At 34.0% G+C, this 14,147-nt stretch overlaps 1 protein-coding gene across 2 annotated transcripts in view; it reads left to right on the forward strand.

Moving 5' to 3' along the window:
- LOC123007141 (zwei Ig domain protein zig-8) overlaps positions 1-3,386 on the forward strand; it is a 44,265-nt gene extending 40,879 nt beyond the window's left edge. The window contains exon 5 of one of the 2 annotated variants that reach the window (XM_044402227.1): positions 1,668-3,386. In XM_044402227.1, coding sequence (XP_044258162.1) covers positions 1,668-1,777 — 110 coding nt within the window. In that variant the 3' untranslated portion in view covers positions 1,778-3,386. The remainder of the gene's footprint in view (positions 1-1,667) is intronic. The other variant, XM_044402228.1, reaches the window with a different exon arrangement.
- The last annotated feature ends 10,761 nt before the right edge of the window (positions 3,387-14,147 follow it).

Here is a 14,147-nt window from a genome sequence, read left to right on the forward strand (position 1 = left end):
AATCTTAATGATGACGAAATTCGACATGGGTACTTCCAACAGGACAATGCAACAGCTCACAAGACAAGGGAAACTATGGGTCGAATTCACGAGTTTTATGATGATCGAGTTATTCAATTTCCGGCTCGAAGTCCGGACCTGACAATTCTAGATTATTTCATTTTCCCATATCTCAAAAACACCGTTTTTAAAAATAACCCGCACAACCTTGAAGAACTGCAAGAGGCAATTTCTAATACATGTAACGCTGWAACCCCTGAGATATTGGAAAATGCATTTGAAAATATGAAACGGAGGGTTAACAATTGTATTGCAGCTGGGGGGGAACACTTTGAACATTTTATGTAATTCGCAATAAAAACGCATTCGTTTCAGTGTTTTCATTTCCTTTAAATTAAAACGATTGAATATCAGATCCACAAACGTCACAAAGTTAACCACAACCTCAAATTTATTCAATCAGTCAATTGGCATTCTGGGCAATCGTATAAAAAAAAACCCGCCTGCTTTAATTTATTTTTTAAATGATCTCATGGTACTATCTAATCATAAACATTTATGTTTTAGATAACACATTTACATAACATGCTTAACTTACAATGCAAAGGAAATATTTCGAAATGGAAACGCCCTACCTCAATAATCACAAATTTCAGTTAAAAACTAAGTTGCTGCAAGGAATGTCTCATTAAATTAAATGATGTACAAAACAAAAAAATTAATATCATAACTGATGTGTGAAAAAAATCTGTGAGTATAAGGTTGTAGACATTTGCTTGATATAGCACTGGACAAAATAGAATTTATAGTAAAGACTCTCGGATGAACTGAAATTTAATGATAAAAAAGTAACCTATCAGGATTTGAAGCTATAAGTGACTAATTTTTGTATAGGTTTTGTATCAAGTACCCAAAATAGGGTTTTAGAGGACAAATCGTAATTAATGACGAGGCGACGTAGGAGCTAAAATATTTTTGTTTGTTGAAACTTTTGTAAAATCCTTTATTCATTTAACAAATTTTAAAATAGAATGTCTATTTGTCAAATTACAACAGTGACGACGCAGCTCTCACATGCTGTTCTTGCGTTGCTTGGACTCTACCTAATATATCACGTACTGTTTTTTTGGATCTGAAACAACTTATTTTAAGGACTGAATAAGTCTGTACAGTAGGATGCGTATACAAAAATGTAATTTCCATTTTAGTACAACTTTATTATCGCTCAGTCAAGTTTGACGTTTCCGTCAATATTTGACTGGGACAGTGACGTCCACTTTATTGTGCTTGTCCAGCAGCACAGCTTCATTTTCATAATGCTGTAAACTTGACAAAGTGTGTTTTAATTCAGTCGAAAAACTAGTTTGTGAAACTAATTTTTGTCATATTTTGTCCGGTTTAAATTAGCTGTGACAGATATATATTTTAAGCACGCCACTGTTTTTTAGTTAATTAGTTAATATTTTAGTTTCGTGTATGTAAAGTGTTGGCTAGTGTTGATTTAGCCGCGAAGTTGGATAATTGCATTTTAAGGAACTATAAATTCCGGGTATTTACCGCATGTGGCTTAGAGCCACCACACCGGTGTTTAGCTGTAACTCTGCGACATGTTTAGCAAATTTCTCAGGATCTGGGTTAACACTGACTACTAGGCGTCTTTGTTCCAGGAGAACACCCAGCAGCCATGCACCACGGTCATGGCGCTTTGACGAGATTGTCCCATGCTACCATTCTTCTAAGTTTGGTGGTTTATTTGGTGATGAGGCATCCGACGTAGCGATTAGGTGATTAATTTGACCGTGCACTCTATCTATCTGACCATGATGGACATGGATGTACTGCGTGTCAGTGATATTGATGAACTGCATTAATATTAGTAATTGATGGCTAATCGCATGGATCTCTCTGAATTATTTTAACATATCGTAAAAATAAATACTGTCGGGGGCTAATTACTTTGTCTACAAATGTAGTACAATACTAATTTAATTAGAATTAACCGCTCTCGTCATTAAACCGGATGGCAATAATTGAACGAAACACTCGGAATTACAATACACATGGCCTGAATCTGAAATCAATTTGCTCGGACTTTTCGAGGTTCATGCGACCAAGTCATTTTCATATACAGGGTTGCGCAAGGATTTTGGGCAAGTCTGCATACCCTTTAATTTGTATAATTGGTCAGTCTTGTACATATCACGACAGAAATGCAACGATTTTCTCTCTTGTACATACAATTTTGATAGTTAAGTCGTTCAAATTTTGTACATACTAAATGTCATCGGTAAAATAAAATTTCGACATTTCTATAACTGCCGTACGTAAGATGTCTCCAATTCGTTTTCACTTTACTCTTAAACCAGATTTTTGTAGCAAACTTACACGAATCGATGATCGATGTTTGCCGACAAGATATGATATATTGCCTCGTGGCTTAATTATGCAGAAGGCCTCGTAAAGTAAACATAATTTCAGATCCGGATTTCTTAAGGAAACAGAAAAGAGGTCATCTTTCACGAAAATGCACTTGTTTTTGTCCGATATGAGATTTTCATAAGACATTTGTGATTGATGTTATGAATTCCGATGCGAATATGATAGAGTTTTATTTCTGAGTAGGGTGAATCGGCCTTTGACGGCTATTTATCACTTTTAATTAAACTTGTTTATGAATATTTAACGGTTTTGTTCAAATTGGAGATTTTTTGAAGATGTTCTAATTAAAATGAGACCCTTTGAAAGCCGGTGACCCAACTTTTATAATTTTCGTGTCCGGAATTTCGATTGGCTCCTTGCCACCGGCACGCTACCAATTGGAAACTAATCTAAATGCTTTTAATTTGTTTCCTGTCGCTCGTTCAAAGGGGTATTTATCGCAAAGACAATGGCCAAGTTTTTCAAAAAAAATCCAACTCTCATTTTTTCTAATTAAATCTTTATTTTTATACCAAATATAAAATCCCATTATTTTTGCTCTTCGAAATTATAGCCTGGCCTTGTTATTTCAAAAGAAAGATCAAATTTCTGTTATTTTCTGAGTAAACACAAAAAAATGCAATTCGTGTAAGTTTGATGTAATATAGACAAAAGTCTTTCCATAAAATTGTAAATATGTATAGTTTTAATAATTTGACTAATTCTGTATTTTGTTGACTCATGTGATTTTTGGTGTGATAAACAAAATTGTAAAGAAATAAACGTTTTATAATTGATGACCAAATTTTAGTAAGACATTTCTGAAAACCATAATAGTTGTATGCAAAATTCGACTTCACTAATACTATGTAATAGAAAAACCCTGTAAATATAGTAAATGGATTCAGTGTTTAATTTTCTTAAATTACCAATAAAATGTCATTAATTTATTTTAAATAAATTTACGATTCATATAAACCTCGCATTTTCATTCCTTTATTAATTTACAACCCCCTTTCGAAATAAAAACACAAAATTTCAATTAATTAATAAATTACATTATTATTTCAAGTAAAGAGATAAAATGTGGTGGAATTACTCGTCCCAATAGAGCTAATGTAGGCTGAACCATCTCATAATTAATATGAAACGTACGTTTGTTAATTACTTGGGGCACATTTTCATTCAAAAATGCGATGAGAACAACATCCACACGAAAGACAAAGCATACAGGTTTCGTCGGAAAATATATAAATTTTTCATTAAATCCGCGAAATAAATGCTCCTCATTTAATCAGATTCTTGGTTAAGACGTGTGCAATTTACAAGTAGCAAAACGTAATTAATATTTGAACCAATCTCAGTTTGTCCACGTCAAGAGCAAGTAATAATCCTGAATTAAATACGAGCAAGGTTATAGTTTGTCTTTGTTAGTTTAACTAGCAAACAGACCAAAATTAATAATTCCCAGTGCCGAGTCCTCGAATGTTGCAGATGAACAAAAGGTAAGTGCATTTGTTATGGCTTGAAGGAAAAATCGGTTAATGAAAGTGCATCCAGCACGAACTGCATTTATGGCCGGTATAATTTGAAAATGTTTAATTTTATGCATTTATACTCTATGCATAACAATAAGAGGATTAGTTCCGACCGCCGAGTGCCTTTATTAGCGGCCAAGAGTCGAAGCAATTCGCAAACGATTTCGCTTTAATTAAAATTAGTCATTTATTTGATTGGAGAAAAATTCAGTTTCGCGTCTAGATTTCAGGATATTTATTTTCCGATATTGGTAGAGAAGCGCTTTGCTACTCACTTATTTGATTTCATTTATTGCCGTTGGAATTTTGTAGACAGTTTATCGAGGCTCTATCCAAACAAGAACAGTTCAGTTGAAGAGATATCGTCTTTTATTGATCCCTGCTGTGTCTAGAAAGCACCCATGTGCAACATAGATGCATATTTTATATTTATAGCGAACAAGTTGCCAACTAGTGGCCTTATTAAAGGTGTAAATTTCTTTCTTGTCAAATAACATTCTTAATTAAAAATTTATAAAACAAGAAGCGACTTTATGACACATTTATGAGTTTTTTGCCCAAACTCCCTAATTGATTTGTGTTTACGAAATCAGCAATCAGCAACGATGGAACTGAACTAACAAGATCCAAGGGCCCTTACATCCTGCATAATCAAGGCAACTTGTAATTTGCCACGTTTTTGGAATTCCTGTTAGGCCGAATTTGCATGACAGGTGGAATCGAGTGCACGTGGAGCTATGTCAAGCCGTTTGTGTGCAATAAAAGCTGGGCCTGCATAATTTTATGTTGACTGGAATTGAATTTTTATTAGGTCGCATAGCTGATCACTACACTCGGCTAATACCCGTATTATTGCCGACACTAAATCAAAACGTTATGATGCTTTATGTCGACCTGTAATTTTTGTTCGTTCGCATGATTTGCTGCCGAGCGAGTATTGCAAAGCTTGCCAAAATTGCGCCCAACAAATCGAACGATTTACATATTTCAACACCAACACGAAAAACGCAATCCATCCTTTCCTAATTTACTCCAAGAAAATGAAATTCCCAACAGCGTTTTCCAAAAATGTGATAACTTCGAAATAAATTGCTTTAAAATTCTAATTCCGACTCGCATTATAGATTTTTTCGAGCGGATTAGAGACTGAGTTATTATTCCTTCATTAAGAAAATTACCTGAGACAAGAAGCGAACAAAATTTTTTCAGACCAAGACTTACAAACTGATTTGCTTAAACCCGAGACACTCGACACAAAACTTTAATTAAAAAACGATTTGAGAAAAAAGCAAGTATCTAAGACTCGGATTATATACACAAGAAATCCGTAAAAAATGCGCATATACAGGGTGTGTCAGAACTCGCGTCGCAGAGAAAAATTTCAAGTAACATAAGATATATACCAGAAACATGGAAAAATGTTTGAAAATTTTATCTATCAAAAATTTTTGACATTTGACATTTTTTATGTCTATTTCATGATACTGATGATCTTGTATATGTTTTTTTTTTTTGTAATTATTTAGTAAAGGTACAAAAATTTTGCCAATAAAGCCACAAATAGCATTAAACAGAATTACAATTTAGGATACAGCTTCCTTGTTTCCTCTTTTAATAGCCTGTAGCAAAAAAACTTGGAAAATTATTTTTTCAACAGAAATAAATAGAGTCAAAGTGCAAAATTTAAACTCTCATAACTTCGAAATTTTTATAGATTTTAAATGTTTAACATTTTTCCATATTACCTTACATCGCATTTTTCTCTGGGGCGCGAGTTCTGGCGCACTTGTATATGCACGTATTTTCACAAAAATAGGCACAAGATATTAAGAAATATGCTCCAATATTTATATACATGCCAAAGATGCAACTAAATGCAAAACTTTTAACAATAAAAAATCAAAGTTAGGATAAATTTTTATCCTTGAGTACACTAAACTTTGTATTTTCGGCATCTTGAATTGCACACGATGATCGAAAGAGAATAGATAAATTGAAGTTGTCTGAGACAAGCTATTTTAATAAGCTAGTAATTAAGCCTTTCTAAGAAATATGTACTTTGAGATCACATCACTTTAAACAATTTCGCTAAAATTAATTTGTAGGCAACTACTTCGAATGGAAAAATTATAGCCATACAAGGTGAATAAAAAGAATGGAATCAAACGTTTTTTGCTTAAACTATTAATTTTTCGGAAAAGCTAATTGATGAATAATAATAAATTACTATAAAAATGTAATGTTTTATCAAGAATAACATTTTTCGAAATTTTTTTTTATTTTTAAGTTCTACAAGAAAATATTTTTTAAAATGGCAGCCCACTAAAAAAACATTTTTCTCTTGAAGATTATGATCTAAAGGTTAAACTGTCTACTTTATATTAAATTTTAAAAAAAAATTTTTTTTACATAAGTAAATTGCAATTTTGACAAAAAAAATCGCATAACTCAAAAACAAAACAAAATTTCGTTCTCAAAATATTTGAAACAACTAGAAAAACTTTTTAATTTTTTTAATCCAAAATTGGAAAAATCACAGATGACAAAGACATATCTTCATATGTAGCCGGGTAATACGGTAATAATTCGTTCCTTTGGCTGATTAGGTGGTAAAGTTTGTTAGGGTGAAACTAGAAACTATTTGGGGTGTTCCCAAACAGGTAAATCCTCTTAATAATGCGGTCTGTTTCAGGAACCTATTTACATAAACTCCCAGAAAACAGCACACAGTTCAGTCTTGCAAGACGTTTATTCATCAAGAACTCGAGCACCCCTTAACTGCTACAAACCGAAATGTCTTGTTCTATCCAATTGTGTTGTTGACGAATAATCAATACTGTAATTCCGTCTAATTATAAATAAATATTTTTAAGACGTGTCGTTTAATTAAACACCTGTTTCAGGGTAAATTGTGATTGATGGCTCTCGGGAGAATCGAATATTTTCGGTTTTAAAAATAAACCGACGACAGTCTACTAATTAAACTCAGATCATCCTTTATCAAAGTTTTGAAAACACTTTTTAATTAACACGGATCCATTAGATCCTCCGTTTTGCACATGATTAATTTATAAACAGGGTGGTAATTTGGTAATTTCCAAAGCTATTAACCGTTTCGTGTTGTTCATCAAGCATAATTCCTCGTTCAGTTAATTACGTAAAAAAATGGCAATTTGTCATTTTTTGCGGTTGGAGCTTCCGCAGGAAACGCTGAAGACGCTTTTATTTTCTGTTCGGGTGGAGATAAGAATGCCCTTGAAGTCGAATCTGAAAACAAGTTAATTTTATGTAGCTGTGTCTCGTTTCCTGAACCCTTGATAGTCGGACACGTGCTTCACTGGACTCGTCCTAATTACCGGATATCCGCTGTCAGACCGTATTCCTGCGAGGCCTTGTTCGGACTTTGCATCGCTTTACCCCGACTAAATCCGGTTGAGCAAACGTAAATTATTTACAAAAACTTAATAAATTAACATGATCTTGAACAAACCGGAAATGAACACAGCTAGACCCCAATCAAATCTAAAGATTTTGGAATGTTTGTAAGAAAAGTGCTAAATTTTTGGATTTTTTAATAAATTTGTAGATTTTTAAACTTTGCATGAAAAGTGCTCCTGCATACGACAAATTCAAATTGAATCTCAAGTAGTCTAGCACGATCACCATAAATATCACTTCAAATTGCTTCGCTTGACCGCTCTAATCTCTCACAAGGCAATAAAAATTTTATCACATTTAGAAAAAATCTCAGGACAACTATATTTTAAAAGTTAGACCCGCATTCTGAGATAAGGCGTTATCAAAAATAATAAAATAAGCTGCGAGACGGTTTCCACAAAAAATGTGGCCAGAAATATTATTAATACCCAAAGCTCCCACATACAGAGAGCTTTTTATTTCATATAAATGCAAACCGAAGGAAATTATGCTCAAGATCTTGCATGACAATAACTGGCTCAAATAGTAAATATTGAGATTTTGTACGATTTATTAAAATGTGCTCTTTGACGGACCGTAAGTTGCGAGGTTGCGAAGTCGGGCATGAAATTATCGTAAAATAAATTAGAAAATATGTAAGAGGGAGTAGTGAGTGGCTTAAGAGTTTCGGCTCGTGCCATGCTTTCGTTATCAGTGGCTTTCAGGCCGGTGGTTGTTCCTTAAAAACTGCTTAATTGTCGTACTCGGCACCCTACTTCTTCCTTTTAACTCGTGCTTATTAAATTTAGCCGAATATTAATCTTCTTTTCTTTCATTGACATGTAATCTTAATCGGCGATGTAATTGTGCGAGAAATTTTAATGCAAATTTACCCAAGGGTGAAATTTAATTTTCAGATAGCGCATACATTTGAATGGATTTTCCTTTCCCTTTAAATGAATTCAATATTTATTCATTAAATATTTTACTGTCGTTCATATAATTTTTCACCTCCCTAACTCCGAAATAATTCGCACGAACATGCGATTTGTTTAACGCCCGAAATAGTGTCCGACTTTTTCAGTTGAATACAAAAGTAAATTACAAAATGCTGAGCAATGTCCTGCGAGGACAATAGGATATTCAAAATTCCACTCGTTTGCATGCTACAATGATGACAGATGGCTGAAACTGTCTAAACGTCACTATTTAAAAGCTCTCTAAATTACCAGAAAAAACTCAAAACTTAAACATGCATGTGTTCCGCTCGGCGAACTCGTTTTATCACATTTTCATCAGCTGAAAAGTCGAATTTTAGTCTTTACTTGTCATCATCCATTACTCATCAATGACGTGTGCATTTTTTATCACGCATCAATTCACAATTTTTTCTCATTTTCTACGAGAAAATTAGTATATTTGAGGCGATATTAAACATCTAGAAATTCGTTTCCGGTGGAATTGGAAAGGGCCGACGAGGGTGCTGCACGCACAATTGTTATCTGAAATTTGCGTCTAGATAGGATTACGAGTTTAAGCTATACTAATTCAATTTTAATCAAGCCGGAAAATGAAAAACACATTTTTAATAACGCGCTGCCTCTTCCACGGAATAAAACTCATATTTATTAGGTACTTGCCGGGGCAAATTTAGATACATTTTCGATTCCAATTAACTTTTCCCAAAAAGTGCAAACCAATCTCAATTTATTTTATTTCTTTGAAACTCAGTTTTAGAATATTTGCTCCAAATATTTTCCATGGTTTGTTTTTTTTTTGTTTCGAAATCTTTCGAGTCTGCTATAAATTAATCTACGCGTCCAATTAATAATCCCCGATAACAGCGTTTACTTTTTATGAAAGGTTCCGTTCGAACAAGTGAGTTATCGAAGTTCCTGGCCTAGTGTTCGTATTCTGCTGGAATTAATCTTGCCATTTCCGAATTCAGGATTCGACCGGAACCCAAACCCTGTTGAACAGATCGCTTACTAAAATGCAAGTCAATCCTTTACATGGTCCTGATAACAGCTTCAAACGTAATCAATAGCCATAAATGTAGTGAAAATGTGTAATTTTTTATGAGGCAAGTTGGAATCGAGTCGGATTAACAATTAACAGTTAAGTTAGTGTAAGCCGTGATAACCCGTTGTAATTTATAGGCGAGGACCTTCACCGCAGAAGTGAAGTGAAACAAAATATATAGGTAAACAGTTGCTTTGAATAATGGTGGAAACTCCTCTGTGGTGGTTGAAATATTAATAGACCCGATGTTGCATTCGGTTACCTGCAAAGATTAATACCAGACGTTTCGTATTTACCCGGCCTAAAACCGGCTAAGTACTTTTCAGTGTATGCCCCAAATGGTGAAAGAGCACAGGAGGGCGACCAACATATCACTAAGCTTCTTCTGATCGAACTCCATAAATGGCTTTTAACGCATCGTGTTAGAGGGCGTTCCGTTCAAAACACCGTAATGACCTAAATCGGGAGCTTTCGAGTCGACGATTGTCCTCCCATAAGAGCAAATTTGTTGCATTCGCCTGTGTTTACCATAAACACGTCAACTTGGTGCCGAGTTTAGTATCTAGGAGAGTAAACTCGACCTCGAGGAGGTCGTAATCAACAGTTAAGCAAATAGATGGGTAATCAGCGCTATCTGATGGAAAGCTCCACAATTATAGGGGAGTCCCGCGGGTTAAACAACTATCAGCTCCTTCCGGTTCCATCTTAACAGTCGGAATTTGAGCTGTTATCGTCCTATTTCACACTTTGTATGCCAACTAACGTTTTAATTTTACCAGGACCGAACTAACCTTAAACCCACTCCCAACCCCATTTAAACAAAAGCAAAAGCAGCTCTAGATTGAAAAAACTTTTATCTGCAAACGTCACAAAAGTGACCACTTTTATGACTAAATGACACAGGTAAAAGTTTTAGTTTTCAGACATGGAGTAAAAACACTGTTTTTACGCCTAGGCGTTTTTACTTTTACTTGATACTTACTTTGACATTTACCACTGTTGTCTCTTTCTTGTCCCTTTCGCTTTTTCAGCATTTTCTGGAGAGGTACAAGGTAGATTGACATTTACCACTGTTGTCTCTTTCTTGTCCCTTTCGCTTTTTCAGCATTTTCTAGAGAGGTACAAGGTAGATTATCAGCATTCGACATTTTGCACTATAAACTACACCAGTTATTCACCAGTTAAATCAATCAACACTTTCGAAATCTCAACACACATTCCGAAACTGACGCGTGACGTTTGTTATGATTTTATTGCAAAGCGTCCTGATTATTGAGGTGATTTACTTGATTATTGGTGTGTTGCTCTTTTCGTGCCATCTGAATCGTTTGCAGATAAAATAGTATATGTTATTTGGAGTAAAAGTGAGTTTATGTGGCTCAGCTGAATCCATTTGCCTCACTCCGTTCGGCAAAATGAACGTTCAGCTTCGCCACATAAACAATCACTTTTACTCCTAAAAACATAATCTACTATTAAGTATTTATCACAACGTAAAAACCAACAAAGAATGTCATAATAATTATTTTTACTCCTATTGGTATTTATTTACCTTTACCTTTTTATTCAACAAAATGCACTTACAATTTCTTCTCTATTTTTTTGGAATCCAAGTTTTCCCATTTCTTTTTGCTTAGTGTTTGACATAATAAGAGTTAATCCTAAAGCTTACCTATCTCTAAAAATGTATAGTAAAAATGTACAAACTTTTCAGAAAACTCGAGGTTTAAGTGAAGTGATGTATTTGAAAAAACATACAGAGTAATTTTAAAGTTTGTGCAAATATTTTAACAAGTGAAAGTAGAGCTCAAAAAATGTCAAAACGACTTGTCTGATCCGATTTATAGTTTTTGAGATATAAAGGTTTTTGTTTGTCGAATAAATTTAATTCTGGAGCGCAGCCTTAAACTTAACAAATTCAAATTGTAACCAAACATGATCTCTGAGGTTAGCTCTTCAACATCTATTATATTGTTAATTAAGTTAAAATTAGCAAAAACAGAACAGAAAAAAAATATAAAACGGTAAAAATTTTGCATTCATTTTTTTTTGTTGAAGATACCATCAAACTTTGAGATAAAGTACTCAAAAGCTTCAAACTTCAAACTCAAAAACAAAATTTAGAATCAACAAACATATTTTTTTATAAAAATTGCTAAACTGTTTTTATGTGCTCTCCATCCTCGCTTTTAAAGAAAAAAAAACGAAAATTAAAAAGTACACTCCTCAAAAAATACTAATACTCACAAAATTTAAGCCAATCATATCTTTCAAACTGACATTCATCCAAATAGAATCAAATTACCTACGCGATAATTCAGCACGTGTGCAAATCTTATTAATAATTTGCCCGTGTACCGCAAATCTAATTGAATAAATCTCAGAAATTTGAAGGATTTGATTGACATATTTCTTTTTTAATAAGTAAGATTTTCTAATTTCTCATAAAAAAAACTTGTTATTGTAAATTTTGCTTGGGAAATAGTTTGCAAAGTACCCCTTGTGAATGCCAAATTGATTCTAATTATCAAAACAACAAAATTATCGACAATTTGGCATGCGTTCAGAATAATTACACTGGTCAACAAGGGTTCGGTAACATTGATGACAATTTGGTCAATAGCAGTTTTTTACTTCCTAAATAACAAAATGCATTTAGTTTTTTGATAACACGTACCGTTTATTTGTTGCATTTTTTACCAATAATTTAATTAATACATTTTCTGCACTCCCACTTGGAATTTTGTCAATAAATGTGGGGGCTGTCAGTGACGAACAAGGAGAGAGGTTTCACCAAGACATGAAAAAGATAAAAGAATGCTATCAAAACCGCTGGAACCCTTCCATGATGGGCGATTACTGTTAGCTTTTTTAAAACGCGACAGTAACGTACCTAACAAAAGAAAATGTTGAGATTTCACTCTTTTATTGTAATATATGACTTTTTTAATGTTTCTAAAGTTAGTTTAAAATATTGTGTGCGCATAATAAAATAAATTAAATAGTTTAATTATTTTCAGTACTCTTTTGCTGAAACATCGAAGTTGGTAACATACGAATGATTCGTGATAAGACATTTTTGTGAAAATTTTCGAAATCAGAGTGAAAAATTACAAACGTAAAAGGTAGTTTAATCAATGTTACCAAAAAAAAAAAATGACCAGTGTTATTATTGTCTCATTTTTAACCTAAATATGCACTTAATTAATTTGAAAAACAATGATAAAATTGTGGTTTATGATAAAATTTTAGTAGGAAGAGTTTGCTGTTATCAGTTAATGGAGCTATCGAAATAGCCAATATAGTACCTTTTGTGTTATTTGGGGCAGAATTGGCTGTTAATTCGTCTTGCGGTTTTGCGAATGATGCGAATATGTGACATTGGAGCCAATTTTCGCAATATTTGCTTAAAAATGTCTATTAGAGAAATCGCAAGGTTGCAGAGCGGGCTTGGAAGCCCCGCGAAAGCAAAGAGCCGATAACAGAAGCGAGGGAGAAGTAAAAAACCTATTATGGGATGATGAGACTCCTTCATTACGCCTCAATATCGGTACCAAACCTTGATTAAAACAGGTGAAAATTCCTTGATGTTTGTGAAAAATGCATTTAGAAATGCGTATTTGCTTTGTGGTTCCACGTTAGGTTAAATTGCTCGCCACATGTGACAAATTACGAATTTTGAATAATCCTCACGCATGGTCGGAGGCTCATTACGGGCAGCTGTGACGCGAACCGCAATTTTCAGCCAAACGATCAGTCGCTGACGAAGCCGATTGCAACTCGCTGACCACAACTCCATGGAAGACCTCGCCACAGAACATCCTACAGACGTGACAGATGCATTCGAGGCGGTGCCCCCAGCTAGATAATCAAGACCAGCTTGTGTGGAACTAACGCGATTTTCTATACCTACTGTATCAGACTTTGCCAATCATTGGCTTTTCGCTGATTAGATAGTCATTGATCCGCAAGAGTTTATACATGCAGGACGAGGATAATTCAGTCTTAACCCACGGGAAATAACAATTTACCAAATTGCTTAGTACAAAGTGAAATCACTATCCCAAAACGAATTAAATAAACAATAATGTTCAATTTTCTACAACTCGAATGCATACGACGAATAATCCTTTCAAAGTCTATATTAAAGAGACGGAGACGGTATGAAATTAGGACATTGCTGGAATGCTTCAGCAAATGCAGCGTTATGTCCCAAGAATCCTCACTATTATCATCTACAGCAGTTTATAACGGTATTCCCACTATGACAATCTATTATTATTAATAAAGTTATTTCTTCAAAAAATTAATAGGTAGATTTTTTCTATCCCTAAGTAAAACTGGTAAAAAATAAAAAGTGATTTGGCACCAAACCGTCCATAAAACCGATACCGACTCATGCAGAATATTCCGAGCAACTTAAATCAGATATTTTCTTCGATTTTCGCATGTTGTGACCGATTTATCTGAAATTTATAAATAAAACGACCTGTATTACTGGTCATCGGTCAACCAGTTGCTCACTTGAACAATTATTATTAAGAGTTCTAGTTCCTTATGTTATGACCGCCACAAACTCGAGTTTGAGTTTCCTCAATTTCAGTTTCATAAAGTGTTAGAATGAGACAATATACCTTCCCGACAATATCGTAAAGTTTCAAGCCAAAACAATGACTCTGTTCGCGCACATTGCAAATCAGGGTACTAAATAGAAACTTTATCTCATCATGCAGATTTTCGAAAACATCCTGA

Source organism: Tribolium madens, unplaced genomic scaffold (genome assembly GCF_015345945.1).
Source record: "Tribolium madens isolate multiple individuals breed KSU strain unplaced genomic scaffold, Tmad_KSU_1.1 Scaffold_3;HRSCAF=73;Tcas5.2_LG2, whole genome shotgun sequence".
Lineage (NCBI taxonomy): Eukaryota > Metazoa > Arthropoda > Insecta > Coleoptera > Tenebrionidae > Tribolium > Tribolium madens.